Below are 19,666 nucleotides of genomic sequence, written 5' to 3' on the forward strand. Positions count from 1 at the left end.
AATGCGGGTGCATGTAACGGGCGCAAAAGTAAGTAACTACATAATTGGTTTAATCCATGCATGGTATGAAGAATGCTAAACATACTAAACCTGTACTCTTATATGCTTGAATCTACTTTCTTGTTTCGATATTGGACGGCGTTTATACCCAAAGTCCTAGCTTCGTGGTTTGAATCTACCAAAGACAGGAAAAGACCATTGCGAGACGCTGGTACGATAATGTTCGTTAATGCCTTCTCTTTCCGGTTAACTTGTTCTCGGTCCGAAACAAAATGCGAGTTCGATTCCGTACGAATTGTGTCACAAGACTCCAATTTTTTCACGTCAACTTCATCGCCATTCACCGACTCATAATTGGTGTCGAATCGAACTGGCATTTTGTTTCGGACCAAAAACAAGTTAACCGGAAGAGAAAGGCATTAATGAACAGAACAGTAAGTAATTGATACAATAATTGGAGAGTATGAACATTACGCAGATTCTATACTCTGTGCCTAAAGTGTCTCTCTTGTTTATTGACATTATTGAAATTCCGATGTTGGCATGAGCACAATCATGACTCGCGAATGACTCGAGAATGCTGCCGAAGGTATGTCCTTTTCAGCAGCAACACGTTCACGTCGTCCCGATGTGCCCGGCGGGTTTGCGACGATGGGGAAAGAAGAAGAAGAAGAAGAAGAAGAAGAAGAAGAAGAAGACAGGAGAAGCGCAATGCGAGACGCAGGTACATAATGGGCCAGTGTTGGGCCCTTGGCAGGAACCAGCGACGCAGTGCTGGTGCTGCGGTTAAGCGGAGCTCGGAGCCGAAATTACGACGGATTATGGAGGGGGGATGGGAGGGGAGAGAGGGCGAGAAGACGGTCATTATCGGGCCATTACCCGAGCCAACCTCCGGATTGTAATTGGGCAACAATATCGTCCTCCCGTTGCAGGTTCTCTCCTCGTCCGTGCCTCCTTCTCCTTATTCTCCCGAGGCGCGTCTCCCGTACCTCTACGTAACACGCAACACGCTGACATCGCGCCCCGAGTACAGGACACGTGCCACGTACCTCGGCTCGGAATTTATGACGCTATCAAAGCTGGACGCTCGGGGAGCTTTACGACCTCGACTTGGCAGCGCAGCGCCCATGACGCCTGCAGGACCTGCTCCCGCAAATCAAAACTCTGCGCTCCTTTTTTTGACTCGCTTGACGGAGTGCCATATTTCGACGTTCTTTTTGCTCGTGCGCAAGGTTTGCTCGCTGATTAGCCTGCTGTCCCCCTCCTCTCCCATTGCCATACGCGAAAAGTTATCGCATGTTGACTGTTTGAAGTACGAATAAGCGAGTCTGCGGTGTCTGTTTATTATCAATATTGAAACATTCACTTTACAGTCGTCTCGAACAGCCAAGCTCATCCACTGTGCGCATTGGAAAAAAAAATTATACACGTTCGAAGAGGCCTGTACGTCTGGCATACGTTTAACCGGCGGACCGTTCGCTTTGGACTAAACAGTACGAACGCATAGAAGATTGGAATCGAAAGCTAACGATCGGTTAAATTCAACATTTCATTATCAAGCCAGCTGCGAAGCGGGTCCTTCGTCGAAATTGAGTTTGCCCAAGCTATTTGCGTAATGTACGATATTCTTGTTGACTCGACGCTGCAACCTACGCACTACACAGCGCGAAGTCTCCCTTCGGGCAGGGTTTAAATTACACCGCGAAGCTTCAGGTGCAGCTAATATAACTCGCAAAAGAAAAGAAAAAATATAACGCCCTGTCAGCCGTAAGAAAACTCTTGCTCAATTTTGTCACGGTTTAACCGTTGCAGCGTATGGTGAATCTCATAACGTAAATCCTGAGGCACTCGAGCTTGACTGCAGTGTACACGAGAAGCAGGCTACGGATAAAGATCGGCCTCCGAATTGCTTAATTATTCAAGCAATTTTCACTGACTCCGCGTATAAGTTCATCTGGATAAGAAGATCTGGACGTGCGATAATGTAACCTCTCCCTCGCACCACGCATGCTGTGCAATCCTGCAGGAATCACGTTACCAAGTCCAAAGAGTCGGTTGCACTTTTGGAGAGCCTTCGCCGAGGTTGAAAATCTCTCCACTTTGCATCAACAATTTTTCAAACTTACCACCAACTGCACATTAGCGGAAGGCTTCAAGTTTTCACTTGGAAAGAATGGTACCACAGACCATTCAGCGGTCCGCTTCCACTGCAGGTGAGACTCTTCGAAACATTTCCTTATAAGCATGATCAGCTCTCATCAAACTTGAATCCTGTATCTTCACGGATCCGTGTACTTAATGCAGGACCTTCAGGATATACTGCCATACCCTTAATCCGCGTCCTTTGCACGCGCGCTACGCTGAGCTGATGCACGGACGTCATGTTTGCATTATATTCCAGAGAAGCCGGAGGTCTCCTGAGGACCTCGCGACGATACGAAGCTTGGACGGGAGGCCTGGAGGTAGGTAGGTATATTCTGCAGCAGACATAAACTTCCCCTTCGGGCCTTATAAAGAGTTCTGTTGTCTTGTTACGCGAGATATAAGATATATTCTGAACGTTGTTGAACCGCGGTGCACCGCTGTACACGTGCGGTACCTACACCAAGTAAATCTCATCTCCAAAGCTAAATTGTCCTCCGACTCATGCGTGCCGCGTTATACGTGCATGCCTGGAAACCTCGCGAGCTCATCGCGGACGAACGATGCAGAGGACCGGCCGTCGTGCTCGTATATTTTCAGGATGAAAAATAACCCCGCTATGAACATGCAACATCCTTCGCCGCAGGCCAGTCCACGGATTTTCTCCTTTCTCCCGCAACCGCGGAAGAAGACTGTAACGACCTATCCAAGGGTCATCGACAAGGTGCGCGGTATGATCGTGCGAAAGAAGGGACGGACGGGTACCATTATTCCACCGCTTTCCGATCGCTCCGTTCCATTCATTCGTACAAGTCGTCAAATGATTTTCTTCGGCCCCTTACACTTGTTCCTCGAAGCAGGCACCAGCGGTGTGGAAACTGACACACCTGTCAGAGTATCGAAGACGGTTCAGTGACGCCCCGGGGCTGTTCTTCGAGCCAAGTTTTTCACCTCCGAAGTCTGCAAAGAGACGAGGGGCGAGAGGTGGGCAATTATTCCGGCACATGCAGGATGACCAACCGCGCCGAAATCCAGACGTACGTAAGCCTGATCACCGACGGTGATGATGCACCACAGACGGATGGCTCTTCCCTGCAGCTGGTACCGCGATCACCGCCTAAATCGGCGCTTCGGCGAGGCCGATACACGTCGGCAGTATTTCGCAAGTGTGTGTAGACCACGCGCGTCTGTGTAGGTATAATGTGGCAGCCTCCGTCTGTTCGTCGGCTAGTTTTTTGCACAAAGCTACAGTGATTGGCAGCAGGCTACCATATTGAGCGGTCAGGGTAACTCGTCAGTCGCTGGGAATGAATGAAGAGCTCGTGACGAATTCGGCACCGGGTGCAAACCGCGTCTATAACCCATGCGCAGGTGTGTCAACCTATGCTTTTTATTTTCTCCTTCGTCATCTCTCCTCACCGTCTTCCCGGGACAGTGCGGAAAATAGCAATTTTTCAACACCGCGTTGCTGTGTAAAAAATTATGCAGAATACCGATTACCATTGTCAGGAACACTCGATACGTGAAAGTAAAGTCTACCGTCATACTTCATCGCCAATGACAAAGTCCAAGAATACCTTCAGCGTTACGTGCTTATAGCGAGGATACGTCGCGACGGTTCCTTCGTTCTATGAATGAAGATGAAGCGAAACGGTTGAGATATTCTCTGTACCTTAAACCAACAGTCTGGCGCGACGAGTCTCGGCGCTCACTCAGCTGTCTAGTTTTTGTCGCAATCAGCCCAATTTCGTTATTTCTTGTCAGGCTACGAGTCACGAACATTCTCACACACCCCGCACCCACACACCTGTGCTTCCTCTATTTCGTACGTGTCTTGTACACATCAGGTATACTCGCCACGCTCGCGGGTGCAGTCCCGCATACAAATCGGACTTTGCCAAAGTCGGAATCTGGTGCAGCTTCTTTTGCGTCAATCTAACACCGTCTCGTCATACGCATGATACTAAATTTGGCAAGTCTGTCTTCCAGTCCGCAAGACGTTGATCTTGACGTGAAAAGCCTGGATCTCATTTGACCGTACAAACAGCGCGTCTCCACAATTTTTCCAGGTCAATAACAAGCGATAACTGCATCAGCGTAACATCTGGAATCGGTTCATCTTCTACGACGCATCGCGTACCTACTAGCGTAACTTTTGCAGACTCGATCGAGGCGGCATGCGGTGCGTGTGGTGATCCACGGCGAAACGAAACGTCGTCACGTACGTGAAGTCAGATGTATGTGCGTGTGCGTTTTTGTGCTCGTGTACGTATACCTGCATCCGCCCACAGAACCGAGAGAACAGCCTCCCTATATGGGTCAAGTTCAAGGTCACCATCGCCACTACCACTTATAGCCATCCTATATGCGCCTGTCCCGGGGCAACGTCGAGAACATCCTGCGCACACACACACACGTACGCCTCAGACTTCGACCGGCTATGTATGCGATTATAAGATTATATGGATACGGTTTTGTTTAAGGAGAGGTATAATTTGCCTCGTCTAGCCGTAAGACGTTACGTAATAATGAGACAGAGGCGGAGAATGAGAATGAGAAGAAGAGGAATATCCCGAATCGCAAGCCGATCGTTGGACCGGTAACGGTATAATCGAATATGCGGCAATGCCTAACAAATTTACGAACCTTGTCTAAACGGCGCTGAGAGGTGAACAGTGGAGACGAAATACCGAGCGGTTCTAATTCATTCAAATCCTTAACGGGAGAGGAATTGCGCAGTCAAGTTACGCGATTGCCGAACGTGCGAATTCAGCGAAATACACGTTGATTCGGAGATGTGTAAATACGCAAGCTTTGAACCGCGATGGCGTAACCCAGATTCCAAAATTTACCGTCTGCGGAAAGAGAAAGAAACGTACAGAGTCAGACCGAGAAACGGGACAGTTTGCCCATTTACACACAATGGGTAGTTTAACCAAGGACCGACTTAATACCGCATCGCTAATCCGACCGGCGTTCGTATCAATCTGTCATATCATTTATCGTGCTAAAAATTTTATTCCGTCGTGAAATATTGCGGAGGACTGCAGTTAGCAACTCGATCATCCTCGCGTTCCTGACCCGAATTATCTTTCACATTCATATTTTCACACTCAACTCCTATTTCTTGTATCATCTGCGTCGAGACGCACGTAACGACGCTTAATTAGTACGCGGCCATTACACTCGTGGAAGTGGCACGAGCTTCGAGCATCGTAGGTACGTACATACAAATGCAGACGACGTGTAGCGATAGTCGCCGAATGACGTCACATTGCGCAATAATAATTGCAAACACGGAGAGGAATTCTTCCGAGAAATTTACATATACAACAACCTTTTATCTTGTTACATCTTACGTCGGTTATTATTCAATCGGCATTGCTGCGGATCATCACTCATACGACCTCGAACTCTTCCGTCTGTTAAGCCGGTTGTGCAATGTATTATGTACTAAATTATTCGATCATACGTATATAGCTGTAAATATGCAGTCCCGTGTTACGAAATTGGCGCGTGCTATAAGTGGAGTATAAAAAAAAAATATATATATACTCGTATATATATCACTTCAGGTACAATTGACGAATCACACGGAAATCGGTGTTAACGGAATTCGAAACTTATTCGTGAAAATGTTACGAGTTCCGTTTCTCCGTTCATTCCTTTTTTGAATCTTCTCATAAAACCAAACTAAACAGAAAACGTACGAAAAATCAATGTCCGTATCATTTTCGGAACATATTAACTAGGGATGATTATGTCTGAACTTTCAATTTTGGTGAGTGTTCTCCGTGCGAAAATTTAAGTGTCGAGTAAATAATGCAGGAATTCCTTTGCGAAGCAGGAGAATGATTCAGCGTCTACAGAAGTCCTGAAAAATAACCGGTAGTGTGTACAAATACACAGGAGAAATCGCGTCGCGTCCGAGTCGAGCCTTTTATACCAACTCGTACCGTCATTTTTGCTCTGACGTGGAAGACGACTCAAGGATCGTCGATCGAAGGCGACAGTAGGTGGGTTTCAGCGTTTACGTCGAGCTCGGAATGAGTTTTTACGACTAGTCTAGCAAGGACTGACTCAAGTTACGCCGACTTCAGCACAGTGAATCATGTCCATTGACTGGCGGCAGCTCGAGGCAACCCGTTCGATCAGCCTGACCATCTACAGACTAAACTCACTAGTTGCTCGTCGAGGCTTGGCCACTCACCCGGCTCCGTGAGGCTCTGGTTCTCCGTTAGTAAACGGGATAGGTATCTCTGATTCCAAGAAACGTTACCTCGCAAAAATGCCGAAATAACGAGTCGTTTTATTCGCCGAACACCAGGAAGCACGGCGATTGCTGCACGTCGCTCGACTTACACGCGCGAGCTTCCTAGGAACGATTTGAATCTCCGACAGCGAGCGTCGTGACGTCAATTAGACGGAATGCAGATTTCCTTGTTTTTGTCATTCTAAGTATTGTGACATCAGGGTCTAAAGTCATTTTGCTGAATTCCAAGAAATGATTGTTTTTTTTTTTTTCTTTTGAATAATCGGAAGGCTGGTATAAATCTACAGTGTTTATATTTATTTTTAAGATTCAGCTAACCTAACGATCGACTTGACATGCGCGAGATTCGTTGCATTTTTATCCAGGCTGGCCACCTCAAACTCCAGTCGTCAAACTAACAAGCTTGTCGAGGTTATGTAAGCGATACGATTATTATTAGGCTAAGCAGGTCGGACATAGTCGATGATGCAGTGATTCGGGAAGGCTAAGCAAATTTTTATCGTTTACCGAACGCCTGCTACATTCCGTCGTAACTCATGATATCAATCGGCCACTTGACGCGGGAAAGTTTGACGTCTAATTCCGCGTTTCGATCAAGTTGGCTGCCCTGTTGAATTATTTTTCGCACGCGCAGTCGGTAACTCAGTCTGCCAAGTCTCACCGTTTCCTTTTAGCACGAATTCGGACGACTCGATTCTGCAGCGGTTCAAATCTCGCGATGCCGAGAAACTCGGCGAGGGGGAAATTTATCACGAGATGAGAAGTATGCGCCGGTATAAGCAAAAGAATAAGAATAATAAAAACAAGATGGTGGGCGTTGAGTATTCTTGTTATACCCGCCGAAATTTATCGTCGATTTTTGGTTCTCTTTTCATTTTTAATACGCGCGGCTCCACCCTGCAACGGATAATTCGTTTTTAAGTGCCGTCACAACACGCGCGTTACATGCCGAAGAACTTCACGAACGCTGGTGCAACCTGAGGGTAAAATTACGGTATACGATCGCGGCTGTATCACCGATCGGTGAAAGTTTCCTGCACGCCGTATAGCCGGGCTGCTGCCGTTGATCGATTAATTACCTGCATCGACGCGAATGGTCATTATATTCCAGCCCCCGTCGTAGAGGCGAATCGTGATAAATCAACAGCCCATTGATCCGGTAATTGTGCTATCGAATTTCCTCGAAGTCTAAGAGCCCGTCTCGTATTTATCCGAGGCTTGAGAATTACGGAGAAGGGCTCGCTTGCCGAAAGTCCGACGTTCCCTCGGCGCAAAAATTTCCCTCTTAACCGCAATCTGTTTCGAAATCAGACCGCAACTCGGCGAGTCTACGTCGCCGATGGGCGTTCAGCCGCAAGGGTGAACCAGGTAGAGCTTATCGGTGTCACCGGGACGGTTAATCGATAGAATAATTCGGTCCCCGAAACCAGAACGGGCGGCTATTGACGCTGCGGATCGGTGACGTGGAGCGATGACCGACTTTCCGATGACGTTAAGGGGGCGCATCCATCTTCGACGGATCAAGACTCGATCCGCGTACCGAGGTTTGGGAATTTTGGGACATCCGATGGTGTTCGAGATACGTTTCTCGGTTGGTTGACGTGAGTTATTTTCGATCACGCGGACGTTCGCTGTTTGTAAAATGTGCATGGAAAAGCGTTTCCGCTAATCGTGCTGAATTTTGAAAAGGCTTTCGAGCTTAAGCTGCTTGTGAACTACTCGGTATGGGTATATTAAAATAAATAGCTTACTGCATTTTGATACTCGTCAAATTATCAATTATATGATCGTGGTCAAGAGGATATTTAAGTCCATTGTTACAAATCGCTTTTGTCATTAGCGTAGCGATGACTTTTATCTGCTTTAGGTTGGTGAGTTGAAAATTAATTTGAAATTAAGAAACTATTATAATAAAACTCATTGAGAATTTATCGAATTAATGTATTCCGAAGTTACGGTGATTTTTCTATAAATAGCAGGAAAATAATGCGGAAATTATGAAGAAGAGCGAATTTATCAATTTTTCACTTAAATTCGTTTCATTAAATGGTTGGTAAATGACACACAAAAATTTATCGGATTCGTTCGATTTCACTCCATGGTGACCTATTTTGTTACAAAAATAGTTTTAGTAATTCAGTTTAGCACATATTTTCTTTCAACAGTCAATTCAATATCGCTGTTTGTTGATCAATATTAAATATCAAATGGAATCTTGAAATCTTGATAAAGATAAAGTCTCTCAGTGTTGGATTACAGACAATATAGTCTTTCGAATTAAATAAATAACTGCACTTTTTTACTCCCATGAACAATTCAATACAATATCAATTTATGTGATTAGAGTATCAATTATCATCATTGCTTCACTCACTAAGTACCTATTTGTACAATAAGTGAAAGACGAATGAATATTTTCACTGAAACTATAAATTGTCAGAAAAATTTTCCGCTATTAAGACTGCATACTGAAATTTACCAAATTTTCGATTTTATCCGCACCGTTTAAAAAAAAAAAAAAATACGATATAATCGATTAATTTTCACCGATTCCATCGAGTCGTGTTCGATTATATTTTTGGACTCGATTAATTGATGCATCGATGATTTTCAGCCTATCGTCAGTGGCCATCGCTATGATTTATTACCCCATTCTCGTAAAATTTCACCCGAAAATACACAAACAAAAAAAATCAAATAAACGAGTATTCGCGACGTTACAGCCTTCTGGAAAAAAGGAAGGGTTGGCATCTTTCTCGTCCCGCGTGGCAAACCAACCACGCTTACTACTACTTACGAGTATACTTAGCGGTGCAGGGAGACGATGCAAGGAGAAGCTACGAGAGGCGGCTGCAGTAACGTAGGCTTGAGTGAAAAGAGGCAGAAGCGAGGGCAAAAGAAAGGAACGACCGCGATGCCTGTTCTCTCTCTCTCTATCTCTCTCTCCGCTCCTCTCGGCTCTATCTTCCTCTTTTTTTATCCCGCTTTTAGTCATTTTTTTCCCAGCTCTTTTCGGCATTAGTAGGGCAAGGTCCCCTCGCAGGAACCGTTTAGGCTCGCGTGTCAACAACAGATACAATGCAGCGCGCCTCTCCTTTCCCTCTGCAGTCCTCCTTGCCCCAGGAGACAAGTAACAAGTGTTCGTGTTGCTTAGGGGAAATTTTAGTTTCTCTGGGGAATTTTTTTTTTTCTTATGCTTCTTCTTCATTTTTCCGCTGGCAGACGAAGGGCGGGGAAAAGACAGACGAAAATCCGTTCATTGAGGTGGTTGGTTCGCCAAAATTTCGTGCTTTTCATCAATTTTATTACGAGATAATACTACGTTGAGTATTCGATAAATCATTATAATCGTAAGCTAAGAAGACCTTTTTGAAAAGACGAGATGGAAAATTTGGAAATTATAAACTAAAATCCTAGATATCGATCTGAGGTACAAATCGACTTGAAATATTTAAAAATCTTGTAGATTCGTTCAATTTCACTCTACTATTCAGGCTAATTTTATTGAGAAGAATATTCCTTGCAGTTACTTAAAAACAGATTTTTCTTTACAACGGTCGATTTAATATTGCTATTTGTTGATGATAATCATTGTCGGTGCGGCGTTGTAAACTTAAATTATAACCAATGCCGACCTGATGAAAGAAAAGTGTGAATTTGCAAAAAGAAATCTTGTATTCTTAAAGAGACGTTCGCATATCTAAAGTATATCATAATTTAATAACCGTCTCATTTGTCTTTTGAAACTCGAGCTGTTTCTGCACTATTTGAACTTTGACTGTATATGTAAAAACTTTTTATATCAGACCACTTTTTCCTGCAACGGCATGTACGACCTCAAGTCACTTGTTATCATATGATAAACAGCTGCTGGAATAACGCGAAATCGTATACAGGAAATTAAGAGTAGTCGAAGTGTTTTGCTTTACACTTTCCTACATAGCGGTCCGATGCTTACCCTCGTATACTTTTCCCTGAACAAGGTCGTCGACAGAAATAATTTTCACCAGGTTATCACCGAAATTGTTAGATAATATGTAACTTTCAATGCTATTTTATATCTTTTCATCATAAGCTGTGTAACAAAAAACGTAATTATTCGTAAGTATAACGATAAGACGCGAAAACTGGGAACAATTCTTGCTATACTAAAAATATTAAAAATTGATAAACAGTCTACAGTTAAACTTGGAAACGATCTTTCAAAATATGCGCAGTGAAAAAAAGGCTGAAACGACCCCATCGTTAAATCCAAACCTCCGGTTTACGATAAGCTAAAAATAATCGGTGCATCGATTAATCGTGTCGAAAAAGATAATCGCACACGACTCGATTGAATCGGTAAAAATTAATCGATTGACCGATTATTCCGTATCATTTTTAAACGGTGCATTTGAAACCAAAATTTCGTAAATTTCAGCATTTAGTCTTAATAGCGGAAAAGTTTTTTGATTATTTATAGTTTCATTCGAAATATTTTCCAATTTCAGTACTGAGAAAAATTTTTAGTTCCGGTTGCCGCTCAGTCCTTAACTACTTTCATTTTTTATCAAAATCGAAAAATATAGTTCTAGGTAGAAAATGAAAATTAGTTTCGTAGCTGCTACAAGAAAGTCTAGTATCCGTTACTATTCTTTCTCATTAAGATCATTCTTAATATATTTCCTTGCAACTGTTGCGAAAATTTAACGCCTGTGCAAGAATAAATCGACGTTAAAGCCTTTTTTAACTAAAAAAGTAGAAAAAACCTCAGAAACTGAGTTTGCGTTGCAATACCAAAAAAAGGATCGCCAATAATTTTTCGTTTTTCGTAATCCCAACAATATTCAAACGGTTTCTTTTTAACGACATCTGTTTTACCGAATCTTTCTAGATACGATAACAAATGAAATTTTTATCCGGTGTACATGAAATAGGCACTCGGTAAGTAAGACGAATATAACAATTGATACTTTAATCGCATAAATTAATAAACATCGTATCGCTTCGTTCACGCGAGTAAGAAACGAAAACCGATCGTTAGAAAAAAATAATCGAGTTTGATAAACAATCGATTACTTTCGTCAAATCTCACAGCGAGTCCGACTCTCCTCGACTTGCGACCGAGTCGAAGGACGTCGCAACTTCTGGAGAACCGCGTGTCGAGCGCAGGGGAGGAAAAGGTCTCGGCGGCGATCGGCGTCGACGTCGACGTCGACGAGGCCGACGTCGTCTCGCCCCGTGTGGAGGGGACGGAAGGACGGGGCAAAACGGGGCACCGGGGGTGGACCACGGGGGTAGCGTCCCTGAACGTATGGGTGGCCTGCAGCGCGATTGTCACGCGCCGACGGGAGGCGTGTTCTAACCAGAGTTGGGCAAAGCTTTGACGCCGTCGCCGTAGGTATAAAAGAGGTGAGTCCCCGGTGCATCCGCGGTATTGCCGATCCTACTATCCAGACAATTCGGCATCGCGAATTTCGCCACTTCCAGCCCTCTTCGCGCGCTCCTTATCCGCGTCGGAATTGAACCTCGTTGTTTTTCCGAAGACTCTTCTCTCTCCGCTAACGATAACGGAAGGATATTTTACCACAGAAGCGCGTTTGTCGCGACGTAAGAATTTCCGGACGAAATATCGTACGGACTGATAATATACGTCGCCGTTGTCGCATTTTCTAATTAAAGAACAAGGTAAAATTATACTGCTGCGGAGAATTTTTAAAAAAAATTCTTTTCAACCTCCTTATCCTTTATATTTTTTGAACGATTTTAAGACATTTATGATATAATCATTTCGAGGTTTTTTTTGTCAGCGTCGATTTTCGTTACATGTTTCTTGACCGAACAAAACTAAACACGATTCATTGTGGAGAATTTTCTTTCGATTTTTGTCTCTGGCAACTCGAGGCCAATCAACCAGAATCGAATGAAACTAATTTCTAAGGGTTTTAAAATTCAGGGATTTTAAGTGCATACAACGACGCGTGTGCAATTGTCTTTTAATGAAACTGTATAAGAAAATATTCTCGAAAAGCGATCGTAACAACATCGAATAATGACCGAATCGAATCTTTCCTGCTCTTCTCGTTTTCTTTCATCATTTGCAATCCTCAGTATCTGTTCACAGTTCAAAATTATCGTATCTCAAAATGCTCAGTAACCGAACGAAATCTAAAATTACATCAACTCGCAGGGTGAAAAACAAACGTCATCAGACCTCCGAAATCTGTATCCCGGTAACCATTCAACCTCTCGATTACATTCCGACCTTAAAACCCGAGTCAACGAACTCTGACGAATCTCACACGTTACAGAAACGAAAGGCAATCGTCGATAAAAGTAGAGATTAAAAAAGAAAAAAAAATAAAAGAAAAATAATTTACAAACAAAACGATAATCAATCGTCAACAAAGCGAAATCAGTCGCCAGACACGAAGGAAATATGCATACAATACGACTCGAAAAATTTCCAACGTTTTCCGAAATGGAACGATGACGTCATTTTTATCCAGTCAACACCCCCACCCCACCCCGCCCCGTTGCGCAGTGACGGTGTTAAAGTTGGTGAAATCAAAGGTGAACTTGTTCTTCGGCCAATCGTCAACGAACAATTGCTTGAGGGTATTCGAGACTGGAGGATTCATATCGCAGCTTACGACGCACGAATGAAAGACTCGCCAGAGGATTGAACGGATCAAGAGGGGGCTTCGGAAGTGTGATAAGAGGATCCGTTTTCGTCCGCGTTTCCCGAGGGTGATTTTCAATTTTCGATTGCGGCGGGGGTCGGGGGTGGTGGGGGGTGGGGGGGGGGGGGCGAAAAGGGACGGCGGGGAACCGGGAACGTGGAACCGGGAACCCGGGAGGGAACCGGCGCGCCGCTTTGCTCGAAGCAAGTGTTGTGCCCACCGCGGCTCCGCCTGCCGCCTGCCGCCTGCCTGCCTTCCTTCCTCTACTACAATTCTGCCTCTGGCTCTCGGCTCTCCGGCTTGGCCAGTGAGCCAGACGGCCTGTTCGCCAGCTCAGTCTATCGGGCGGCCTCGCGCGCGCTGGCATACTAATAAATTGCTTATACACAAAAGCCGATTTTCACGCCTCTAATCGCGCGAGAGCTCGATCCGCGGCCTGCGCCTCGCGATTTCCGCTCCCCCGAATCTCCACCCCTCACCCTGCCCTACCGCCAACACCCCCAGGGAAGAAAGCGAAAAATCGGGTGCTGGGAGAGAGAATGAGAGAGAGAGAGAGAGAGAGACTGAAAAATTGTAGAAAAAGAAGGAAGAATGTTTAATCGTCGATCCGCGGTTTAATCGAGAAAAAAATAATAAATAAATAAATATTGTACCAATTTTTTTTTTTTTTTTGCACCGCATTTCGCACGAAAATTCAGTTACCTCGAATATTTAATTATCGTTTTTTAACTTCTGTTTCGAGTCACTGTTTATCGGAACAGACGAAAAATATCCACTAACAAGGATCGTTCGACGTTCCCGCCCTCACTGAGCTAACTCTCTTTGCACCCGTAGGGATTTGGATTAAACGGTGACTGGGAGAGAGAAGAGAGGGAGAGAGAGAGAGAGAAAGAAAAAGAGAGAGAGGCGCGGACACCCCCCACCACGAATATCATCTTCCCTCTCCGTGCCCCCTTCCAAACTGAAGGCGGGGGTTCACTCCCGCGCATCGAAACGACACGCGGGGTTCGCCTAAGACTCGGAGAACACGGTGGACTCCGACGTATCACGGTGCAGACTGAAAAGAGCGGCTCTACTTGCGGACTTCTGACTGCGGATATCGTAATCGACGCTCGTACCTGCAGCGAGATAACGCCGAGATATCAAAGAGGGAAGAGGAGGAGGAGGAGGAGGAGGACAGGAAAGGAAGGACAAGCGATTCGAATTTGTTTGAAACTTTTTTTTCATCTCTGACGCTGTTTTTTTTTTTTTTTTTTTTTATTTTTTTGGATCCTTTCTCTCTCGTTCGTTCATCTGTTTTTCAATCGCAAAAGAGAGAGAAGAAAAACAAAAAGAAACAAAAACAAGCCCGAGACGAAACGAGACGAAGAATAATTATTGTAAAGTACGAGTCTGCGGAGCGGAAGGAAGGGATAACGGAAGAAGGAAGAGGATGTAAAATCGTTTGTCAATTTGTTCGAACGTCTTGCGCCGCAGTTTTGTTCTTGTTCGTTTATTTATTTATTTTCAACCGAACTACGATACTGTATTGTCCGTATGGGAAGGATGCCGAAAGGCAACGTCGCATGCGGCGAGATTTGCGGAGAGGGGGGAAGGGGGGTGTTTGTTTTTCTCTCGGATTTCTTCAATCTACTTTGCGTATAACTGGTCCCGTGCGTGCGATTGCCAAAAATTTCACACGAGAGTACAACTGTGTGTTTCGAGAACGCCGAGGAAAAAATACATTCGCAATTTAAAAACAGAATAAAACGTAATAAATAATTGAAAAGGAGAAAACAAAAAAAAAAAAAAACAAATACGTGAAACGAACGAAAAGAGAAGGTGCTGGAACGAGAAATCTTAATCATGGTATTAGTGCGACTATTTTATACACATATGTTACGTACATACCGCAGTGACATTAACTCTCATTAACGCCCGTAAATATATTGCGTATACGCTCATAAAAGGTTATCTTCGTTCGTTCGCGGTAAAAGGAAAAGAAAAAAAAACAACAAAAAACAAAAAAAAAAAAAAACGGAAAGATAAATAAAATAAAAGAAATAAGAAAACGACTCGCAAAGATTAAAGTTTTATCATTACCAACGTCAACTAATGCAGCGAAACGAATCTCGCAACGAGGATCGTTATACTCTGTGAGATTAATCGACTTTCATGCACCGTGCAAAGTGAATTGAAAAACGTGGTGCGTAAAAATCTTTGACACTGAGAGAAAATGAGTTAAACTGGTTCGAGTAAAAATTTGACGTACCGATCGTGAGTCGAGTTTGAACATTAAACAGCGCGCCATCGGGATCATAGATTTGGCGGGAAAATTTAAACCACGTAAAATAATTGGTACATCGATACGTTACGCTGCTCGTGAGATTACGCTGGGTTCGATCGAATTTCGACGGAGAGAATAAACCGCTTGATCGGTATGACGGGAATGCAGAATGCGCGTTTTGTTGATAAGTTTGTACGTCGCGACGGAATTGTAATAAACCGGAGAGTGTGAATTATCGCGAGTGTGTAACATCCGCGGAGATTCCGTTCGGTGTCTAAAAATACCCGTTATATGTAGTATAACGCACATGCATATATGTATGCGTATGTGTGCGTGAATAAGAGTATGCGCGTTTCATGAGAGAGGAGAGAAACGAGTGGCGTAAGAAAAGGAAAAGGTGAAAGAGAAAGAAGGAGAATATAAGAAATAAAAAAAAAACAAAAAAAAAAAAAACGGAGGTACAGTGGAAATAAGGCGTATAAAAATACGTGAATCGTAAAAGAAGCAAGAAACCGGGTATACGTGGTGGAGATAAAAATAACAGAAGAGAAAATAACGTAAAGAAGAACGCGAGGAGGCATCGGAGAAAGGTGGAGGAGGAGAGGGAAAAAGAGGAAGAGGCATTGAAGGAAAAGGAAAGGAAAAACCGCCTCAAGAAATGTTCGGCGTGCCGCGAATACCGCCTTATTACATACCGCACCGATGGTTAACCGAGTATTTGTATCAAACTTTGTACCGCAGCTGCAGCAACGCCGGAGCCCACTAATTTTTACACGGTAAATCAGCCGAGGAACGCGGGAATAAAAGTGTAAAACTCTTGAGCGATATTGTGACAAGACGTTTCGAATGAAGATCAGCGGAAACGGAGTCGATGAATGAAAAAAAAAAAGAAAAACGACTTTCTACACCGCGGCGAAAAATAGACGAATCCGTTCTCCGGAAGTGTAAAAATAGCAAGTGTTGAGTAACACGTAATAAAACGGAGAGAGATAAAGAGAGAGAGAGAGAGAGAGGAAGTAAATTTTCCCGACTACGATCGTCTCGAATTTTCACCCTCGTGAAAAAACCAGTCTCTTGTATTATTTTTTATTTACTTTCCGTTTGGATGATAATATTCGTTCACAAGCAGGGGAGATTCGTGAATAATAGTTACGGTAACGATATCGCTAAAAGGAATAAATCATTCGAAGGGCAGATGAGATGTGATAATAAAGAGGGACGCGCATTGGCAAGGAGCATCCCGGGAAGATCCTGCGATTTCCGGAGGCTGCGTAATATCACCTCCGATTCGGGGGCGGCTGTTCCGTCGGGTTTCTGGCGCTGGGCGCCTGCGATGACGGCTTTGCGACGGGGTCGCGCAAAACCCCGCTTAAACTTCACCCTCCTGCTGTCCCTCCTCGCCGCCCTATTGCACGCACAATCTGCAACAGGTAAGATATAATCAACAATCGGAGAAGTCCTTGCTAATTTAAGGGTGATCAAGAGTAATCGATTATTTTTCAAACTCGATTAATCGGCCGACTCGATTGTTACTCCGGCGATACAATATCAATTTATGTGATTAGAGTACCAATTATTATCGTTGTCTTACTTACCGAGTACCTGCTTCGTGTAATAAGTGAAAGGTGGATGAATATTTTCACCTCAATGAGAAAAATTTCATCTTTTATAGTAACTAGAAGAATCGAGTAAAACATGTATGTTAAAAAAACTGTTTGAACATCGTTGGAATTACGAAAAACGAGGTACGCCTAAACATTTTGCGCTATCGTCGATCCTTTTTTTGTTATTGCAACGTAAAATAAGTTTTTAAACAAGGCTTTAAGCGTCAATTTATTGCAGCACAAGTATTAAATTTTCGCAATAGTTGCAAGAAAATATGGCAACGGTGATCGTAATGAGAGAGAACGGTAACGGATAGTAGACTTTCCGGCAACAGCTAGAAAACTAATCTTCATTTTGTTCCTAGAATTATATTTTTCGATTGTCATAAAAAATGAAAATAGTTAAGGACTGAACGGTAACCGGAACTAAAAATTTCTCAGTGCTGATGTTGAAAAATATTTTTAACGAAACTATAAATTATCAAAAAACTTTTTCGCTATCAAGTCTACATACTGAAATTTACGAAATTTTGGTCTCTCATGCACCGTTTAAAAAAAAAAAAAAAACGACTCTCAGTGTTGGATTACAGAGAATATAGTCTTTCGAATTAAATTAATAACTGCACTTTTTTACTCCCTTGAACAATTCAATACAATATCAATTTATGTGATTAGAGTATCAATTATCATCATTGCTTCACTCACTAAGTACCTATTTGTACAATAAGTGAAAGACGAATGAATATTTTCACTGAAACGATAAATTGTCAGAAAAATTTTCCACTATTAAGACTGCATACTGAAATTTACCAAATTTTCGATTTTATACGCACCGTTTAAAAAAAAAATACGATATAATCAATTAATTTTAACCGATTCAATCGAGTCGTGTTCGATTATTTTTTTGGACTCGATTGATCGAGTATATTTAGCTTATTGTTGGTGGTCATCGCTAACTTCCTGTACAAATTCCCTCTTTTCGCCATTTTCGTACTGATGGAACCCGATAAGCGGTGAATTCAACGCCAAACTCGGTGAATTTATAACAAGATATACCCGAAATTTCAATGTATCAAAATTTTTCGCAGACTGTAATATCGAAGGACTTTTCAAGTGAACGATACTTGGTGAACTATCCGAAATCACGAGATATTGACGAATAAGCAAAACTTAGTTCAGATCATCAAGCTTGATCCGTCGGTATTTCCGGAATCAACGTTTTAGTTAATCCAATTCAACGTCGAATTAACCATTTTTTCAATTCTAAGTTAAAAAATATTTAACACTGTTATAATTATTCCGATCAATTATTCTAGATCATAACGAAATAAGCAGGTTACAACTTTTTCCATTCGTAGAATTGAGAACCGAAAAAAAGGTTCAAAGATCCTCCTTCGATACAGAAATCAATTTCCTAAGAACCTTCTGACGATGATACAGATATTGTCACGAGACAAAAAACTAAATAAAAATTCGATGCGTAAATTCTTCTAAAAACTTAAAACGATAAGCTTGTCATCGAACAAGACGTTCCTCATTATCATTTACGAATAAAATAAGCTTCGGTTAATCGGAATCGGACAGTCATCGGCAAGTTAAATTTTTCTACCGTGAAAAGTTTTTAAAACAACGGTGATTCTTCTAACGCTCCGATGAAATTGGGTGTTTAAACATTCTACCAGTACAACGAATACTCCGAGCTTCGGCGATACTTTGCCTGATCAACTTTCCGACCAAACGGTGCATTCCCCATTAAAAAACCCGGGGTAATTTATTCGAGTAAAACTTTCTCTCCGAGTAAATTGTAAGAATTATCTACACCGATTTTGGGGGAGGTGGGTGAAATTAATTGCGTGTTCCGTAAAAACAGCGTATAATAAAAATCTTAAAATCGAGACGAATGCCTCGTCGGTAGTCCTCCGGTGTATAAAATTCGGCACGCGTATTCATATGCACCCGAGAATCGCATCGTGGTGCAGCCTAAAAGTGTGCGTTTAACAAACGTACGATGGGAAGGAGCGAAAGAGCAAAGGAAGTAAGTAAGGAAATAAGGAAGGAAGGAAGGAAGAAACGCACGCAGGTACGTTTACCCGTTCGCATTGAACGCGCTGCAGTTTGCATTAGCATTGAATAAATTGCGGCTGCTGCAACGAGCAATGAGCCAGGTGCGCGTTACTTCGTGCATACGTGCATACGTGCATACGTGCATAGGTGTAATGCCGAAGTTGGGCTCGCGTTCGATTCCGATGCAGTTCGAGCCGCAAGTCAGAATTTTCAACTCCTTCGTTCCTCCTTTCTTCATTCCAATCAGCGATAACGAACCTGACGCGCCTCCGCTTATCGCCGATGTGATCGATCGTTATTACTTTATTTCATACGCCACGGATTTATAATCAACGTTTTTTATACCCAGTAGAGCGGGAAACAATATCATTCGCAAATGAAAATCGCAAGGAAATTCAAAGGTTATCGGCTTTGCAAACAAACGTATTTTTATTGACAGCACTTTTGTTTGTTAGAAATTAACCGTCGCAATTATCAGCAGCGACGAACTAATGTCTCAAAATTCGATGAAATTGTTTGTTATTTATACATTTCAAAACAACGACTCGAGCAACGAATTCGAATTATATTATAATCATTAATTTATCACTTTCGTAAAGTTGCGGAACGATATGAATTTCGATGAAACGCTCTGTGGTCATGAAACGAAATCTCC

At 43.0% G+C, this 19,666-nt stretch overlaps 1 protein-coding gene across 5 annotated transcripts in view; it reads left to right on the forward strand.

The window, feature by feature from the left end:
- Positions 1-5,555: 5,555 nt before the first annotated feature.
- LOC124310459 (follistatin-A) overlaps positions 5,556-19,666 on the forward strand; it is a 41,445-nt gene continuing 27,334 nt past the window's right edge. For 2 of the 5 annotated variants that reach the window (XM_046774446.1, XM_046774447.1), the window contains exon 1: positions 13,410-16,773. In XM_046774446.1, the coding sequence (XP_046630402.1) occupies positions 16,449-16,773 (325 nt within the window). In that variant the 5' untranslated portion in view covers positions 13,410-16,448. Of the gene's footprint in view, positions 5,567-13,409; positions 16,774-19,666 lie in introns of those variants that run through there. The other 3 variants (XM_046774445.1, XM_046774443.1, XM_046774442.1) reach the window with 3 other exon arrangements.

Source organism: Neodiprion virginianus, chromosome 1 (genome assembly GCF_021901495.1).
Source record: "Neodiprion virginianus isolate iyNeoVirg1 chromosome 1, iyNeoVirg1.1, whole genome shotgun sequence".
In the NCBI taxonomy this organism is placed as follows: domain Eukaryota; kingdom Metazoa; phylum Arthropoda; class Insecta; order Hymenoptera; family Diprionidae; genus Neodiprion; species Neodiprion virginianus.